The 19,539-nt window shown below is 38.1% G+C and overlaps 1 protein-coding gene across 5 annotated transcripts in view; it reads left to right on the forward strand.

Annotated features, from left to right (window-relative positions):
- The window catches only part of LOC126192472 (telomeric repeat-binding factor 2-interacting protein 1-like), a 204,528-nt gene that overhangs the window by 162,672 nt on the left and 22,317 nt on the right, over positions 1-19,539 (forward strand). For all 5 annotated transcript variants that reach the window (XM_049932606.1, XM_049932609.1, XM_049932605.1 and 2 more), the window contains 2 exons: positions 2,336-2,407; positions 7,221-7,265. In XM_049932606.1, coding sequence (XP_049788563.1) covers positions 2,336-2,407; positions 7,221-7,265 — 117 coding nt within the window. The remainder of the gene's footprint in view (positions 1-2,335; positions 2,408-7,220; positions 7,266-19,539) is intronic.

Raw genomic sequence — 19,539 nt, forward strand, 5'->3', positions numbered from 1 at the left:
ACCAAAATTTAGTAAGGGTAGATGCACAGAAAAGTTCAAAATTCTTCCTCCCAGTGTGGTCAGTAATGTACACTATTGTAAATCACAAATGCAGGAGAGAGAGCAACACTTATCACACAGATTAAGTAATACTTAATCAATTGAGTCTTAATCTTTAAAACTCTTTGGAGACATGGGAACTGGCAGGTGACTGTAATAGATTAATATTTAAATTGAGACCTGGTCTCTTTGCCAGAGTAGTGTTAAAAGAAACTATGTTGTCCATTGCCATTTTAAAAATTAGGATAAAAATTGACAAAGAATAGTAATTGTGCAAATGAGTAGATTAGCCTGAGGCCAATAGTCTTATAAGTAAGTGTCTTGCAGTGTTGCATTGTGAGAACTGTGATTTCTCTCTGTTAAAAAGAAAAAAAATAGTAAGGAAAAGATATGGAAAGTGACCAAGATAAGTGGCACCAAAAACAGGAAAGGAATTGCAGCAGTATTTTGTATCTCGATTATTGCACTGGATGTATGGTTGCCAGAGGTCTTAAATTCACTTCCTTCCATGCACCTACAGTTGTTGCAGTTGTTTGTGTCTCAAGACAGGTGTGAAGGAGTTCTCCTTACTAGTGTACCCTGTGCAGTTCTTTTCATCTGAGTATAACTACTGTAACTTATATGCATTTTTAACCATCTTATTGTATTCATGATCAATTTTAACCCCTTACAGTTTTCCCCATTATCAAATTCCATTCCCTGATGCCTCATGGTGTGTCCTATCAACCTAGCCCTTACTGTGATCAAATTGTGTAATAAAGCTGTGTCCTCATTGCTTTTAATCTGTACCTCTTCATTAGTTACTTGATCTACCTATTTAATTTTCAGCATTTTTCTGCAATATGTTTCAAAAATTTGTGTTCTCTTATTATCTGTATTGTTTATCATCCTTGTCTAAGGCTACACTTCACAAAAGACTCATTAATACTTAAATTTGTGTAATATATTTATGTATACTGATATAAATGGTAACATATTTCTCTTATTCACAAAAGCTTTTCCTGCTATTGCCAGTATGCCTTTTATATCTTCTTTGCTTCAGCCATCATCAGTTGTTTTCCTGCCCATCTCATCTAGTAATCTGATTCTCTCAACAAGCTGACTCAATTTGATCACACTTCATTGCACTTGTTTTACTTTTTTCTTGTTTATATTATCACCTCTTTTTAGGACACTATCCATTCTGTTCAACTGATCTTCCAAGTCTTTGCAGTCTTGCACAGAATTACAATATCATCAACAAAACTTGTAGTTCTTATTTTTTCACTGTGAACTTAAACTCCATTTCCAAATTTTTCCTCAGTTTCCTTTTCTGCCTGATTGATTAATAATGGGAAAGGCTACAGTATAGTGTCACTTCCTTCTTAACTATTGATTCCATTTCACGTCCCTCAACTCTTTATATCTGCAGTCTTGTTTCCATACAAATTATAGATAACCTTTTATTCCTGTATTTTGTCTCTGGCAATTTCACAATTTTAAAGAGTGAATTCTAATCACTAAATTTAAAGAACACTCCCAAATCTACAAATGCTGTCAATGTGGGCTTGTTTTTCCTTCACCTATCTTCAGAAATAAGTTGCTGAAATAATACTGCCTAATGTGTTCCTAAATTTCTTCAGGGTCTGAACTGATCTTATCCCATGTTGGATTTTATCTTTTGATCCTTCTGTTACTGTTTTGCTGTCACAACTTATTAACTTAATAGTTTGGTAATACTCATACCTGTCTGTGCCTGACTTCTTTGATATTCAAATCATACCACTGTTTCTTGACAAAAAGTGTGGTTCCTTTAAAAATGCCATTCTGATTTTCTGCCCCATTCTTGTCCATGTGTAATTTGTGTTCCAGTCTTAGAAGCATTCCTAAGATTAATACTAGTGGTGCATTCTAATCTAATTTTTTTATCTCCTTGGAAAAGGACTGTTGGTGTTTAAAATCTGGAGTATATTTTACACGCTAGTAAATAACACGGAATGTTGCACTTGACATTAGTTAATTATAGTAATGTAAATTGAAAATTTACTAACATCAAAGGAGATTAATACCAAATCAGCTCCATTATGATCTATCTCAGACAGCAATAAGGCAATTATATTGTACCACACACAGTAACTGATCTGACATTACTGTCAATTTTGGTTGGAAAAATATTTGGATTTGTCTTTAATGCCCTTTTATGACAGTTGTGTGCTGTGAAATGGTGATTCATATTTTATACATTTATGAAGAAAAATAAGATGCAACTGTATAAAACAATGAATTTTTCCAAAGAAATATTTTTCTTCCACTACAGAAAATCTCAAGATAGTTCTTCATCTGATGACTGGTTTGCAGCAACGACTCAAGAGCGACAGAACGTGAATGTGTAAGTCTAAAATGTAGTTGCCATTTTCAATTTAATTTCAAGACTACTTTGAAAGAAATAGAAGTCGATGGGGGAGGGAGAGGGAGGAGGAGTGTGTGTGTGTTTGTGTGTGTGTGTGTGTGTGTGTGTGTGTGTGTGTGTGTGTGTGAGAGAGAGAGAGAGAGAGAGAGATAGAGAGAGAGGGGAGGGGGGGGGGAGAGAGAGTGAGAGAGAGAGAGAGAGAGAGAGAGAGAGAGAGAGAGAGAGATATGGATGGATGGATGGGAAGAGGTAAAGGGGTACAACACACACATACACACACACACACACACACACACACACACACACACACACATATCCCTAAAGACCATGCCATTGCAGGAAACATGAAAACATCGATGTGTTCTTTGAATAGAGGAGAATGCAGAGAAGGAAGAGAAGAGAAATGAGCTTGGAAATATGGTTAAATCTTGACTTTTCAGTGGAAAAGCTGCACCTCTCGTCAATAAAATCAATAATAATAATAATAATAACAACAATAGTTTTTTGTTTCACGAAACTAGAACTCGTAATCATTTCTACAAGGACGAAATGCACTCTGCAGTTAATTTATGTGGAATATGGTCAGAGTGTATTTGTTTGCTATTTTTTTATATTCTGTTTCTGTAAAGGTGCAATGGCCTGTTAAATGTTATAATTAATTAATTTATTTATATACCATGAGTGTAGGAATAATTATATATTCTTTCCTCCAAAGTACAAGTATCATATTGACCTCTTCTTCTTCTTCTTCTTCTTCTTCTTCGTCTTCTTGTTGTTGTAGCTTCTTAACAATTTCTTTCCATTCTGGCCTCTCATTTATTTTCTTTCTGCATCATCTGACTCCTAGGGCTCTGATATTTTCTTCCACATCACCCAGCCATTGTTTACGTGGTCTTCCTTTTAACCTTCTTCCTGTTGGTTTCCAGTGGAACACCTTCTTTGTAGCTCTTGTGTCCTCTGTATTTAGGATGTGCCCCAGCCAAGCTGTTTTTTTACTTTTGATTAGCCTTACAGTATCAGTTCCCTGTATGAGATGATCCAAACCATGATTGGTTCTTGCTATCTAAGTACCATAATTGTTTTGAATCCCTTCATAAATTTTACATAGTATTCTTTGTTCAAATATTCTGAGTTGTTGTTCATCAGTGCTAGTTAGTGTCAATGCTTCGCACCTGTATATAGCCATTTTGAGCTGTTGATTTACCATTCAAGATGACATCAGCTTTTTAAATGTTTGGTAACACCTATCAGCACTTAAAAAGTTTGCTTTTATTTCAGTGAACATGGGATTTACTTTATTAATATTAGCCCCTAGATGACTCGCCAGGGTAGCCGAGAGCACTAATGTGCTGCTTCCTGGACTCGGGTAGGTGTGCCGGCCCCGGATCGAATTCGCCCGGCGGACTATCAATGAGGAACGGTGTGCCGACCAACCTGGATGTGGTTTTTAGGTGGTTTTCCACATCCCGCTAGGTGAATACTGGTTTGGTCCCCACATTCTGCCTCAGTTACACGGCTTGCAGACATTTGAAACATGTTCGCACTATTTAACGATTTACACTAGATGCAGAGAGTTGGGGTACACTGATTCCGTCCCAGGGGGGAAGGAGTGGCGACAGAAGGGGCATCCAGCCACCCCTTAAAATTAACACATCACATCCAGTTAACCATAACAGCAGACCCTGCCAGGTCGGGATTAATGCTTGGAAAGAGAGACAGTATTAGCCCCTAGATATTCATAATCATTTACATGTTGAAAATTAAAACCTCCTGCTGACCAGCTATGCAGATTTTGGTGCCCTCTATTGTATGGATTTTCATATATTTAGTCTTTTAGTCATTAATTTCCAGTCCCCTGTGCTGTGTGGCTTCTCTCCCCAGTGACATCCTTCATCTACTCATAACTGAAAAATCAGCAATATATGCATTCAATTGTGTGGTGTTTATACCTGTGTGCCCAGCTATTTCCAGTTTTCTTACAATTTCTTCTAAGGTCAAATTGAAAAGTATTGTGGAAAGAGGAGCACCTTGTTGAACTCCATTACTGATACTAAAAAATTGATTAATTCGCCGTCCCTTCCAAAGCAGTTTTATATCCTCTAACATCTCTTTCCTATTAAAAATTATCAAAGGCCTGCTTGAAGATCACATAGATACTGTTGAACTGTATATTATATTCATATGCCTTTCCCTGTATTTGTCTCAGTACGTATACCTGATCCACAGTTGATGTGTTAGGCATAAGGCCACGGTGATAATCATCCAATACATCTTCCACAGATGGTAATAGTCTATTGTATAGGATTCCAGATAAAACCTTTTATGCCACATTCAACAGAGTTATTTCTCTGTAGTTAGAACACCGTGCTTTGTTGCTTTTCTTATGTATCGGCTAGATTACAACTATAATCCACTATTCTGGAATTCTTTCTTGATTCCAGATTAAAGAGAGAAATTTAAATATTCATTTGTGTAAAGTAATGCCTCCTCTCATTAAAAGCTCGGCAATTATTCCATCATTTCCTGGAGATATGTGATTTTTACAGTTCACCACCTTCTGTGTTTATGCAAGTCTACACTCTTCTATTTTTGGATGTACTGTATGGTATATCCATTGCTCCCCATCACTGCAGTCACCCTCCAGCACTTCTTTAAAATATTCTTTCTGTCTGTCCATCTTTTTCCTCTTTCCTGTCAGCAGGTTTCCATCTTTATCCTTGCAGACTATTATTTTAGGTCTATACCCTTGTGTTCATTCTTTTAACTTCTTATACACCTTCCCTCTCATTCCTATTATAAAGCTCTTTAATATCTCGTGTCTTCCTTTTTTAAGGTTTCCCTTTTCTTTCTTCTGCATACCCTTGCACTTCTATCCTCCCTTCATTGTATGTAGCCTGGATTATTCTTGTTTCTCTTTGGAGACACTTCTTCTTTTGAACCACCTATCTACATTCATCATCTTACCACCCTTCACTTCTAGATGTTCTAGGTTCCCCGACTACATCCTTTGACGCAGTTATGCTATTATTCTTAATACATTGCCATTCCTTATCTATGTCATTGCTGTGCTCCAGTACCTGTAATTTCTGTTTCAATTTATTCTGATATTCGAAAGCTGATCTCCCAATTTTTCTACATTCTATTTCAGCATTCTCATAATTTCCTCTTTATACAGAATAGCAATCCTTTGCCTCACTTTTGCATCTATAAGGTAGTAGTCAAAGTTAACTCCCCGAAATGTGCATGCATTTTCACTGCCACTTGCCCATCTCTTGGATATCAATATATGGTCAGTTTGACTTCTATCATTCACTCCAGAAATATAACAAGTCCCTCTGTGAAATTTTTTCCTTGTGAAACATGTGCTTACTGCTTTAAGATCATTGACAGCTGTGAACTGGGCAACTCTCAGCTCATTAGTACTTGTTTTCTCGTGCAAGCTTTCCATACCGAAACAGGTGGGGGAAGCTCCTTCTGTTCCAAGTTTTGCATTATAATATCCCAGGGCTATTCTTGAATCATGTGCAGGTGCAGGTATCCACTCACAGACTTTGTGTAGCTCTGGTACCATGCACTGCGGAATTTGAATCCCCGACAGACATCATGAACGTCGAAGACCCCTAGAGGTCTCTGCACCATCGCACCTTAAGCTGTGGCGGTGCGCGCCTCCTGGCCCGCATTTAGCATGAGGGAGGGCGCCACAGTGGAACACGTGGTTGCAGTGGCCAATAACAGCATCCCAGATAGAGTACTTAAGCGCCTACCTCTCGCTCAGCCAGCCAGTCTAACATTGCATACGTCTCTGAACATATCACCTCGCCTTAGACAACATATTTACTTTCGTGTTTTGTTTACGAGTCGATGTGGTTGTATTGTTAGGTTCTTGACTCTGTTGTCTCGTTCTTGTTGTTGTCGTGAGGTCTATCATTGGGCGTGTTGTTGTTCGCGGGCCGCTCCGCGGGTCCCGCCGCGTTTTCTGACACTTCAACCCCGTGACTGTTCCGGTCACCGTTACAACAGTAGCTGTCCATAAAAGCCATCCAACACAGTCTCATCTGATCCTTCTGTTGGAGCATGTATGTTTTCAAAAGTCATATTATAGAATATTCCTTTTTTTCTTAGGCTGTGTATTCTGTTATTATATGACGTAAAGACAGCGACAGATTTGCTCCTTTTTTTTTTTCCTACAATGAACCTAACACCACTATCTCCTTGTCTCTCACCTCTCCCAGAGTAATATAACATAAATTTTTGCTTCCTTATTCTCCTTTTTCCTTCCATCTGATCTCTTGGAGGGCAGCTAATTCCAAAACATATTTTAACCTTTTTTCGGCTGTGCTGTTCATTTGCCTGGTTCCAGCAGGGTACATATATTTCATGTTCTGAATTTAAGAGTCCCATTTGTATCCTTTTTCCTCACTTATTTTGTGTTCTTGAGGGCAGTCGGGCGCTTTCTGTATTAAATTATTCACAACAATAATTCTTTCCAAGTCAGGGGTTTTGGCCCTGTGCTCATATGCTCTGACCCTGTTTCCCACAGGGCTTGGGTACCCAGTCTTCCTCAGGGTTGTTCAGGTTCCCACTGTTCACCAACATGGAGGTGAGAGGGAATTGAATTTGTGTTTTATGCATCACTACTCCATTTGAATCACCCATTATATTAATGAGCTTCCTTATTTTCTGTTTTAGTATGAAGATGTTAAATTGAGGTTATTGATGCCTTATTAAATTTTTAGCAGACTTTTGGAATAGAGTTTTGTTGTATTTATTTCTTTATTTATTTTTTCTTCAGCAAAGCCATCAGTCAGAAGTCTAAGAAGTTGAGGAAAAGACATAGGTATGTATATGTACTTAAACAGAGTAAGCTGAAAGAGGAGGTAATTTGTTCCCATTCTTTGGCAGTACATAATTATTAAAACTCTATTTTTCTGACAACAGTTGCTCATAATCATGTCATTAAGCACATCTAATGGTCAATATGAAAAAAACTATACTTCTAACAATAATTTTAACAAAGGGAGTATAGTAGTGGCAATTATCTAAGTATTTACCAGCATCATTTTTATGCTTCATGAAATAAGGGAACATACTAATAAACCCTAGTTCTGTGAGTGAAATTCTTTATTTATTCACTGCTATCCTCCTTGGTAATTAGTTGAAAAGTGTTCTTATTTTTTATTACTTGACTCTTAATAGTAAGGTTTTTTTACATCTGTATTGTCACTACTGTATGACAAATGCTTGTTGGGAGGAAGGAGACATCAGGAACAATAATTAAATTTTATTTGTGATAGTAAAAATCTTTATGTCATCAGTTTATTTCAGTCTCCTTGAAAAATTAACTCTGAAAACCTTTTGTGTATTTCTTTATACCAGTGTACAGGTTACTCTGTTATTGAAAAGGACTACACTTTCCCAGTTACATTTAGATAACTGAAAGATAAAATTAATGCTTTTAAGAAAGTAATAGTGTTGCAGGCTTCGTCCATCAGGACAGCTTTTTGTTGTGGGGCATTACCATCCAGAATTAGTAATTATTTGTGCCTTAGATGTAGAGGAAAGGAGATAAGAATAGGAAAAAAGGTTAAAATTCTTATTGAATAAAAATGTTTTGGCCATTACATCTCAAAAAATTGGAGAATGTGTCTAAAATGCACACAAATAGCGATTAAATCTCTCAGAGCCACACAATATAAGAGCAGATTATGGAAAGAGAGTGGACATTAATGTGAGTGGAAGCATGTCTTATGTTCTGTAGTGTTACTGAATCATTGAACAGCTGGAACTCAATGGACAAGACACTATCTGTGGGTGAGTGAGGGAGGGGGTGGGGGTCTGTAGTAGGATATTGCTTAGCATACAGAACATCCTCTCAGAGCTGTAACACAATGCCTGCCATGAACTCTCTGGCTAGGTCAGATGTTACACTAGATCAAAATATTTGTGCTCTTGAAAGGCAAGATTAGAATCCAGTTTCTGGCTTTTAGTTTTGAATCTACCTTGTCTCTACCCTTTTCTTTCTTCCGCACAGTTACATATTGCCCCACCACAGTTTAGTCCACACGATCTCTTTCTGGGTTTCTGAGCTAGTTTAATGTATGTACATGTGTGTATTTGTGGGGGAATCACATTTAAACATTACATTCCAATTCCAATTTAGATACCAAGTGAGGTGATCTAGTGTGTAGCACACTAAATTTGTTTTTGGTAGTGCTAGGGTTCAGTGCTATGTCTGGACGTGCACATTTAGCTTTCTATGGTTTCTCTAAATGTGTTAAGGCATATGCTGTTGAGGTTACAAGTGAAAAGAATCTGATTGATATTCTTCTCCAGACTAAGCTAGTGTTCCATCTCTTACAATCCTATCACCGACTGGATGTTAAATCTGATGTTCTTCCTTTTTCAACTTTAGCTTTCTTAACATTTCCCCAAATCACTTAAGGTAGAGAGTGGGATAATTGCATTAATAATGGGAGATTTAGTTATTTTCCAAATGAACAAAAAATTTATCTGTGAAGTGGCTCATTGCCAAGTGGTTGTCAAATAACAATCAAACCATACAAAAGGAAGAAATGTAAGTTAGAGTTTCATGTCTGTTGAACATTGAGGTCCTTACAAATAGAGCACAAGCTGATATGGAGAAGTATGAGAAAAGAAATTGGCAACGACCCTTTTCAAATCCTTTTTACACTGTGTTTGAAACATGTTTTTCTACAATGTTTATGATATTGTGTGCAGCTACTACTGTACTATTGATGTTTGCAACATGTTAAAAACACGAAAACGTGTTCCATAGCTGTTTCACTACAGATCGAAGGTAACATTGTTCGTAGTCTGATACCACTACATGCTGCTGTGCAGCTCTAGAATTTGTTTATGTTCTGTCCTACTTAGTGTAATGTTGCATGTTGTGGTGTGTTTTGTAAAATATTGGAACTGATAAGAAATCACATATTTGAACACTTCACATTCTGTATGACAAAGGAGTGCCCCTGGAATTATAAAAATATGAAGATGAAACAGGACTCACTACAGAATATCACTGTGGTGCTTAGCACCTGTGTGTGGCTCAGTATAGAAAGAAAAAAAGAAAAGTTGGAGAGATCAAGAAATTAGGCTTGGGCAGTGGTACCGAGTCTCTGTATTAACTAGAGTGGTCCACTTTTGATTATTTATGATTCTTTGAGGATATTCAGGAACCAAAGAAACAAGAAATACAATCAAGAAAGAGGTACACAAGGGGACATGGGCTTATGATTAATTATTTTGCTATAGTATAACTTCTTCTGGGCTTTCAAAGTAATTAACAAATTCAACATGAATTTCTTTGTTTGTGTTTGAAGTTCTATTTGTATATTTGGAAGTGCAGTAATAGATGATGCAGCAGCATCTCATCTCCATGCTGCTGGGATCACTTCACCTTTTTAGAGACAATGCTTCCCTGTTTGCTGTAATAGCTCCTTGACTTGGGATTTCTCCTTAAGAAATTATGGAGACACACTGCTGTCATAGTGATAGATTATGCTTTCTCAGATTGCAACAAGATTTTTTTGGGGAGCAACAAAACCAAGAGGCTGTCCCACCGAATATATTTTCTACTTTCATCCTTGCCCTTGACAATTGTCAAGTAAAATACTTCTTTTTGTGTCTCAGTTGTGCATTTTTGGACATGACTTTATGATTTTTCTTGTAATTGAAAAGCATCATCTACCAGGAATACAAGTGGTAACTGCTTTGTCCTTCCAGGCAAACATTCATGCATGGCAGGTTCACTTTTTTGTATGAAGTAGTTCCTTACAGAGGTATTTTTAAATGCGTCACCATCTGAAATCCTCCCTTTGCAGAAAACATCAGCATATAAAAAGTTGTGATTGGTGTCAAACTAACAAGCAGCACAATGATAAATTACATTTTGTAATTGTAAAATTCCCTCCCGCAACCAACAGCCTGTTGTAGGACAATATTCTACCCTTCATTTGCTCCTTCACAGTGGGATAAGTGGAGTACCTGGCTGAACACATTTTCTTTTGCATGCTATTCATCTTGATTCACTGGTATCTGAAAAAAGTAAATTAGACTTCAAGTTCCACAAGAGATGCCAGATGAGGATATGGACGAATCTGTAGGTGTAGCTGAACCATCAAGTTTGCCCCCTCCATAAAAATAGCTGAAAATGGGGCAACTGTAATGTTGTAGAATGTTTTGCAGTAATAACAACAAGAGCACAATTCCATCAGAGCCATCGGGAAGTTTGTTGTGCACATTACGTAAGCTTGCAGTCCTGTGAAAGGCCAATTACAGCCAAAGACATTCTCTTTGTGGCAGAGATGAATTTGTGCAGGAGAGGATTCAACAGTGAATGCAGATGTGGTAGGGGGATCTTCAGCTGCAGATTGCCAGTGACATTGTAGTGGAAGAGATTGTGTTTGTCGAATATGATGCTGATTTGGTGTAATTTTAATCTACATATAAATCTATGATTAATTAAATATATTTTTCAGTGCTGTTAATGTAACTGCATTACCTTTATATAATCTTTCAATCATTCAACCGAAACTTTACAAACCAAAGGAACTATTTGAGATATGATTGGCTTTGAAATGTAGAATAAATATCCAACAGTTTCATAGGAATATCATGTTGCCAAAAACCAAAGATACAGCAAATCCATGCTTCACAGGAATTGCTTTTCTGAAATTTGTGTCTTTCTTTGAAACAGTTGGCACTAACGTATTCTTTAGAATATCAAAATCATACAGCGACATCCTAGTGAAATTCCAAATTCAACTCACAGAATGTGTCGTTGCTGCCATGTCTTCTATAGCATGTTTTTGTCCACCAACAAGGAATACATCTTCTTCTTTGTCTGCTAAAATCACTAAGTATTATTAATGCATCACAACATATCACTAATTCATATCTTCACTTGTCATAGCTTAGCTTTCGGTGTAAATACACAGTGTGAAACATTTGCTGAAAGTCCAGCATAGCAGAGAATGGAAATAAATATGAAGAAATGGTTGATAGCTAGTGTTGCTGGGGACACAAACAACGAATATGATTGGAATCACACTGCAGACTTGAAAATAAAATAGTGAACAGAAACCAGTGTAAATGTGGTTCAAGGTACTATCCCATTAATAGTGTCAAATGGTTTACCAGGTGTACCGGTATGAAATGAGCGTTTTTTTGTGACTAATTTTTAATTGAAAAGGAAAAACATTTTATTCAAAGTACTGACCATTGCTTTCTATACATTTTGACCACCTTTTTGGCAATTTGTGGACACCACGCCAATAGAAATGTTCGTCTTTTGAAGCAAACTACGACTTCTTCGTAGGAATCGAACTGTTCCTCAGCCAATGCATGTTCCATTGATGGAAACAAATGGTAGTTGGAAGGGGCCAGGTCTGGTGAATACGGCAGGTGGGGTAGCAGCTCCCAGCCAAGTGTTTTGATTGTATCCTGAACCAGTTTTGCTTTGTGTGCCGGTGCATTGTCATGTAAAAAAATTACTTTGCCATGTCTTCTGGCCCATTCTGATCTTTTTTCGATCATATTGATCATTTGCTGTCTGTAGCGATTAGTATTCACAGTTTCACTGGGTTTTAGAAGCTTATGATAGACCACACCTTTCTGCTCCCACCAAACACAGAGCATTGTCTTCTTGCCGAATAAATCTCGTTTTGCAGTTGATGTTGATGGTTGTCCTGGATTAACCCATGATTTTCCCATTTAGGATTCTTAAAATAAATCCAGTTTTCAACGCCAGTAACAATTCAATGCAAAATTGATTTTCTTTCATGTCTTGAAAGCAAAATTTGACAAATTGTTTTTCGGTGTTCCATCTGTCTTTCATTCAATTCATGTGGCACCCGTTTTCCTCACTTTTGGATCTTTCCCATAGCTTTCAAACAGTCAGAAATTGTTCGTTGTGCAACATTCAGCATTGCTGCCGTTTGCTTCTGACTCAAAGTATCATCTTCATCCAATATTGCTTGCAATTCGGTGTCTTCGAACTTGTTTTGGTGGTCTTCCACATTCTTCATTTCTTACATCAAAATCATTATTTCTGAACCGTTGAAACCATCTTTTGCATGTTGCTTCTGATAGAGCATGGTCACCATATGCCTCGACAAGCGTTCGATGCGACTCTGCAGCACTTTTTTTCAAATGAAAACAAAAAATTAATGCTTTCTGCAAGTCATCACTTTCTGGTACAAAATTCGACATTGTTAACAGTATGATGTTGTTTGTTCCATGACTTGATGTATACTAAATATCTTTGAAAGATGTCATACCAACCAAACAAAAAAAATTAAGGCTCGTTCACAACAAATGTTCCCTATCAATACATTTGTATCTTAATGCTCATTTCATACCAGTACACCTGGTAAGCAGAAACCCAAATGCATGGAGAGTCAGTACCTGGATCAAAATAAGAAAGTGATTGATGGTCAAGCATGAAAGATAGTGATGTTGTCAGTTCACTGTTACCTGAGCACCTGGTAGGGCCTCTGCAGCAACAGTTTACATGTTCTCCATCAACGCAAAATATTACATTCACTTTGCAAAGTCATAATGGCATCAGGCTCAGCTTCAAATGGTTTTTGCTGCTCTCTGTTTCAACACCTTACTCTGTCAACTGGCTTGGTTGTCTCTTAAGTGCAAGCCTTGTGCTGACAAGGTTGCAGAATTAAATCCCAGAGACCAGAATCCTTCAGTCTGCCATTAAGCTAGACGTAACCTCAGTGATGTGAAGATATGTCAGGAATGACATGTGGTTGGGGTTCCACATTAAACTGTAGGTGCCCTGTCCATGGTAGGGTTAATGGAATATGTTAGGGCCATGCAAATCGCCGCAGTGGCATACAGTTGAAAGAACTAGCAAAGATGTGGCTGAACATCCCTTTTGAGGAACTTCATCCAAATATGCCATACAAAATTAGTTTACCCTGTTAACACTAATGCACTGTCAGCTTAAATACTGGAGCAAGAGAACATTTTCTCATAAGAAATGTGCTAAATGTTTATTGATATGTGACCCCTTTTCTCCAGAACTCCGTTGCAGCATCTTAACCACTGAGACTCTCATTTTTAGGCTAATTCAGAGAGACCAGGATGTGTGACCTACTGACTTAAATGAGTTTTGGCCCACTAGTTGGTGTATCTTTTAAAAATAACTCATGTGGAATGATTTAGGTCACCAGGCTTCCATTACAGAAAAACATTGAGCTTAAAGGTCATAATGCAGGGCCCCTTTTGGATCAGATGCAACTGATCACTAAAAACTAAGGAAATTTTATTCGTACAAATCTGCCTACTCCCTTATAGTTTCCAAGAAATTGAATAATTTGTGATTTCCATCCATTGCATATAAAGATGGTGAGGAGAGCCCCAGCTAGCAGATGAAGGAGTCAAGTGACATAAGGCATGTGTTCAAATCAGTCAGCCTTCATGCACCTTAGTTCACATCCTATTTTTTTACTATATTTTTTTATTCTTGGATGAGGTATTGAAAGCTGTCATGAAATACCCCTCAACATTTCTTCCTAAACCACCGGAGCGATTTCGACCAAACTTGCCACACATGTCTGTTACTATCAAGCAGCAATACAGTTCTGTGGGGGAAAAAAACTATCACAATTCAGAAGACATGCATGTCATAAACACTGATATGCATGAAAAACTGCCACATTGTGCATTATGTTTAAATTTATTACTTCTTTGCTATTAACTCTATTCACAACACTTTTTGCAAACAGTATCCACATATGCCACCGAATGTACCTACAAAGATATATCATTGTATAACATATGGATCGGGAGATACAACGTCATAAATACTGAGACGCATGAAAAACTGTCACTCATGCACAACACTTAAATTTACTACTTCTTTGCTACTAAATCTATTCACAATGTATGTCGCAGACAGTATCCACATATGCCGCAGAATGTATGTACCCAAAGACATCATAGTGTGACACATAGTTCAAGAGATATGACATTATAAACACTGAGCTGTGTGAAAAAAAAATTACTCATTATGAAGTTTTAATACATTTATTCTTTACTATTCCTGCAGTCGAGTGAACTTAAGGAAATCCCTGACACCTGGCAATGCATTTGACAGCTCTCAGCTGCAAAGCACAAACAGCTTTAGTTGAAAACAGTAGCCGTCTGTAGAGCATGAAGAGGCATTGCCTTAGAGACATTTACAAAATTGTGTTGTAAATACATGAAGCAGCTGTGCCCAGCATACAAAAATTATTTTTCCAGTAAAAACTTGGGAAATTTAATACTCGGACAATGGCGGGTTTGTCAGCTAAATAAAATATTCTTAATTGTGCCCCTAAACTTTGACACCTTGTGTGGGATTCTCAGTGTAGACTGTATGCTCTTTCTGTGGGACTGTTTCCTGTATTCGTTTCTTACAAAACATGCTATCCTTTTTTGGGTAATATGAAGTTGAAAAAGTGTCCAAAAATGGTACAAAATTATTCCTGATTTCTCTTCATTCCACATCCCCTCTTGTATTTCTGGATGAGCGAAATTTCAGGAAGTGAATTATTTCAAATCTTCATGCTCATCCCCCCCACACACACACACACATGGAAATTTATGTTGTTACTTACATTGTCTTTTACTTGCTACTGCTTGTTAAAAGGGCCTTAATTAAGCTCTTGTGTTTATCTGTACAGTTGCAATCATCTCTCACCCTGTTCGAAGAAATTTCAGGCTTGCAGCCAGTCATAATCAGCTAGAGTCCATTGAAAGCTCAAAATTTCTTAGAACACTCAGTTCACCGGGAAAATTTTAAAATTCACACCTCTCACCTTACTTGCAAAAAAAGCACCTTATAGTTGGGGGTGGGAGAGGGATTTGGGGGGGGGGGGGGGGGGGGGAGAGCGAGAGAGAGAGAGAGAGAGAGAGAGAGAAAGAGAGAATCCAGCAATAATTGCTGAACACTTGAGGATCTCTTTATGTTTTGTCAAAGACTGTAAAGTATTATGCAGAGCTAAAATACCATATTTGGTGTGTTTCATATTTATATAATACGTAAATATGCATTTTAGGTATACATCACAATTTAAAAAATCTTTCCAAAGCATGTCATTTTTAGTGCAGTTAGTTCTGCTCAAGTGTATTGGTGGCTGAACATAGTACTATGAACGTATCTAGCTGTTTTAGATCTGATCGTGAAAAGTGTATGAAATATTGCAAATAGCATTAAATATGACATGAACATAGAGATCAGGCTATGCTACAGGCCAATTTATCACTACAGCCTGTAGTTCTCATTCATATTCATTGGCTTTGCTTCCCACCATCTTAAAACCCAACCTAGAACCTGGGCTGCACTATAAATTGGTCTGTCACCACATCCAGCATTCAGGGGGTTGTGGGTACCATAACACACTTTACACTTTTAAGCATATACATTTTATTTAATTGACTGACCTTTAATTTGAATTGTCCTTCATAAATGTGACATACTGAACAAATAGGTACAGTAGTTCCTGCTTTTTAACAAAGCAAACAAAAAAAAATCCAAAATTGTGAGTTGTTGAATTCTGGGTTGTTGAATTGTTTCAGTATGATTTTCCAGTTCATAAGCAAGAAAAAACTTCAGTCTCAGTAACAAATCTCACCATATTTTTAAGAATGGCAAGAAAAGATTGTGGTAGGAGTTCTTGAACTCAATAATCAACACAGTGGTGTGGGAAATTGTTCGTAGTATTTCTGGATGGGGTTAGATTTTGTCAGCCACAGGTGTAATGTGGAATAAAAGTCTTATGACCAACCTACATATTGCTAAACTGAATAGTGAGAACTAAAGTTCAATAATGAAGAATGATACAAGTACCACTTCTCAGTGTGGAAACTGCATTCGGCAATGTCTGTAGCTCATGATTCAACATCTTCGTACTCACAATAATTTTTATTACCCCATGCTGCACTGTCTCAGAGGTACAACTAAAGAAATCCTTGGCCTGTTTAGCTGAATTTAGGGCACAGGAAATTCCCTAACTTACGGTGGGGCATCCAGATCTCATGATTAAAAATGTAAAAGTTCTGTACATACCCAAGTACGGTAATTGTTGTAATGTTGCCCTCACTTGAAGCATAGGAAAGGCCTTGAAGCAAATGTTTGACCACTGTCTCATGTGGGTTCCCCAATCTAGACAGGTCCTTAGACTTTACTTTTTGTTCCATAGACCATAGTGAGGATATCCTCAAGGATATAAAACATGTCATACGTAATTCACATTTACAAGTGTACAGAGATGTGCCAATATTCCTTCCACATATTGTGAGGGAAATGATTGTCATGGATGTGGAATGAGTCAAAACATCTTAAACACGTTTTCATTTAAGAGGTAACAACAAACTATTCACAAACATGTAAATGTGTGTACATTCAGGTACATAAGATAATTCTTTATCTGTCGTACCCATGCATCATTAAACAGGAAGCTGTTTGCTTCACTTATTTACGTTCATCACGTTACTCCACTGAAGATGTGCAGGAGTCACATTTTATGTAATGCTTAACATATATTTATATCTAAAAACAAAGATGATGTGACTTACCAAACGAAGCGCTGGCAGGTCGATAGACACACAAACAAACACACAAAATTCAAGCTTTCGCAACAAACTGTTGCCTCATCAGGAAAGAGGGGAAGGAGAGGGAAAGACAAAAGGATGTGGGTTTTAAGGGAGAGGGTAAGGAGTCATTCCAATCCCGGGAGCGGAAAGACTTACCTTAGGGGGAAAAAAGGACAGGTATACACTCGCACACACACACACATATCCATCCACACATATACAGACACAAGCAGACATATTTAAAGACAAAGAGTTTGGGCAGAGATGTCAGTCGAGGCGGAAGTGCAGAGGCAAAGATGTTGTTGAATGACAGGTGAGGTTTGGGTGGCGGCAACTTGAAATTAGCGGAGATTGAGGCCTGGTGGGTAACGGGAAGAGAGGATATATTGAAGAGCAAGTTCCCATCTCCGGAGTTCGGATAGGTTGGTGTTAGTGGGAAGTATCCAGATAACCCGGACGGTGTAACACTGTGCCAAGATGTGCTGGCCGTGCACCAAGGCATGTTTAGCCACAGGGTGATCCTCATTACCAACAAACACTGTCTGCCTGTGTCCATTCATGCGAATGGACAGTTTGTTGCTGGTCATTCCCACATAGAATGCGTCACAGTGTAGGCAGGTCAGTTGGTAAATCACGTGGGTGCTTTCACAAGTGGCTCTGCCTTTGATTGTGTACACCTTCCGGGTTACAGGACTGGAGTAGGTGGTGGTGGGAGGGTGCATGGGACAGGTTTTACACCGGGGGCGATTACAAGGGTAGGAGGCAGAGGTTAGGGAAGGTGGTTTGGGGATTTCATAGAGATGAACTAACAGGTTACGAAGGTTAGGTTCATGGCGGAAAGACACTCTTGGTGGAGTGGGGAGGATTTCATGAAGGATGGATCTCATTTCAGGGCAGGATTTGAGGAAGTCGTATCCCTGCTGGAGAGCCACATTCAGAGTCTGGTCCAGAACACCAACCTATCCGAACTCCGGAGATGGGAACTTGCTCTTCAATATATCCTCTCTTCCCGTTACCCACCAGGCCTCAATCTCCGCTAATTTCAAGTTGCCGCCACCCATACCTCACCTGTCATTCAACAACATCTTTGCCTCTACACTTCTGCCTCGACTGACATCTCTGCCCAAACTCTTTGTCTTTAAATATGTCTGCTTGTGCCTGTATATGTGTGGATGGATATGTGTGTGTGCGCGAGTGTATACCTGTCCTTTTTTCCCCCTAAGGTAAGTCTTTCCGCTCCCGGGATTGGAATGACTCCTTACCCTCTCCCTTAAAACCCACATCCTTTCGTCTTTCCCTCTCCTTCCCCTCTCTCCTGATGAGGCAACAGTTTGTTGCGAAAGCTTGAATTTTGTGTGTTTGTTTGTGTTAGTTTGTGTGTCTATCGACCTGCCAGCGCTTCGTTTGGTAAGTCACATCATCTTTGTTTTTAGATATATTTTTCCGATGTGGAATGTTTCCCTCTATTATATTCTTAACATATATTTACACACACACATACATTTGGTTCTGCTGAGAAAATTGACAATGGAAATGAAGGAATTAACTACCAATAAATGAAGAAATTAACTACCTATAAATCCTTTGGGCACCCTTTAAACGGAACAACTCCGCAGGACATTCACGAGTTCATACCATAAATGATTCGTATTACACACTTACATTTTTGGATTATGAAAACTTTAGCTTGGCTTGATGAGTTACCCAAAAACTGATTATCGAATGAAGGTAATTGAAGTGTGCTAGTGCCAAATAGGTACAGTAGTTCCTGCTTTTTAACCAAGCAAAAAAAAGAAAAAATCCAAAATTGTGAGTTGTTGAATTCTGACAACATCCACATTACAAGTGAAGATTTTTTTAGGAGCATGCTTAGTTCTGTAGTATGCTCTGGTGCTTCAGTACTTCTGTGCTATGCTTCTCCCAGTTGAATTTATCATCAGGTTGTACTCTCAAGAATTTAATACTGCCAACTTCTCTCTGCAACCTCTTCTATCTTCTTGTCATCATATTTTAGACATATACTGGGAGGGAACCTTTTGCAAGTTATGAACTGCATATATTGTGTCCTAGTTATTTCCAGTGTGGTCCCAGGAGGTATCATTCCACCATTGGTAATCTGCCCCTATGTTACGGGTTTTCTTAAGCAAACATGTCTAAAGGTGTCCCTTTTGATTCTTCCTTGAGAAGGCCTGTGATACTATTTGGAGGCTTAATATCATCAGACATTACAATTGGTAAAATTTATTGATGGTCAGTCATGTAGTTAACTAAATGAACTTTTTAAAAAATAACATTTTTTACACAAAACATTTATTTTTGTGTTTTTTAAAGTGCCTAGTATACACTGGTGACGACGTTACCAGCTGGCGGACAACAGTTTCTGGCAGTGTGCGCACCTACGCACATTGTTCTTCTAAGAGCTAGCTGTAAAATAACTATTACTAATTTATTCCTTAAAATTGTCCATTATACTTCCCTTACCTAATATTATAAAA

Source organism: Schistocerca nitens, chromosome 1 (assembly GCF_023898315.1).
Source record: "Schistocerca nitens isolate TAMUIC-IGC-003100 chromosome 1, iqSchNite1.1, whole genome shotgun sequence".
Lineage (NCBI taxonomy): Eukaryota > Metazoa > Arthropoda > Insecta > Orthoptera > Acrididae > Schistocerca > Schistocerca nitens.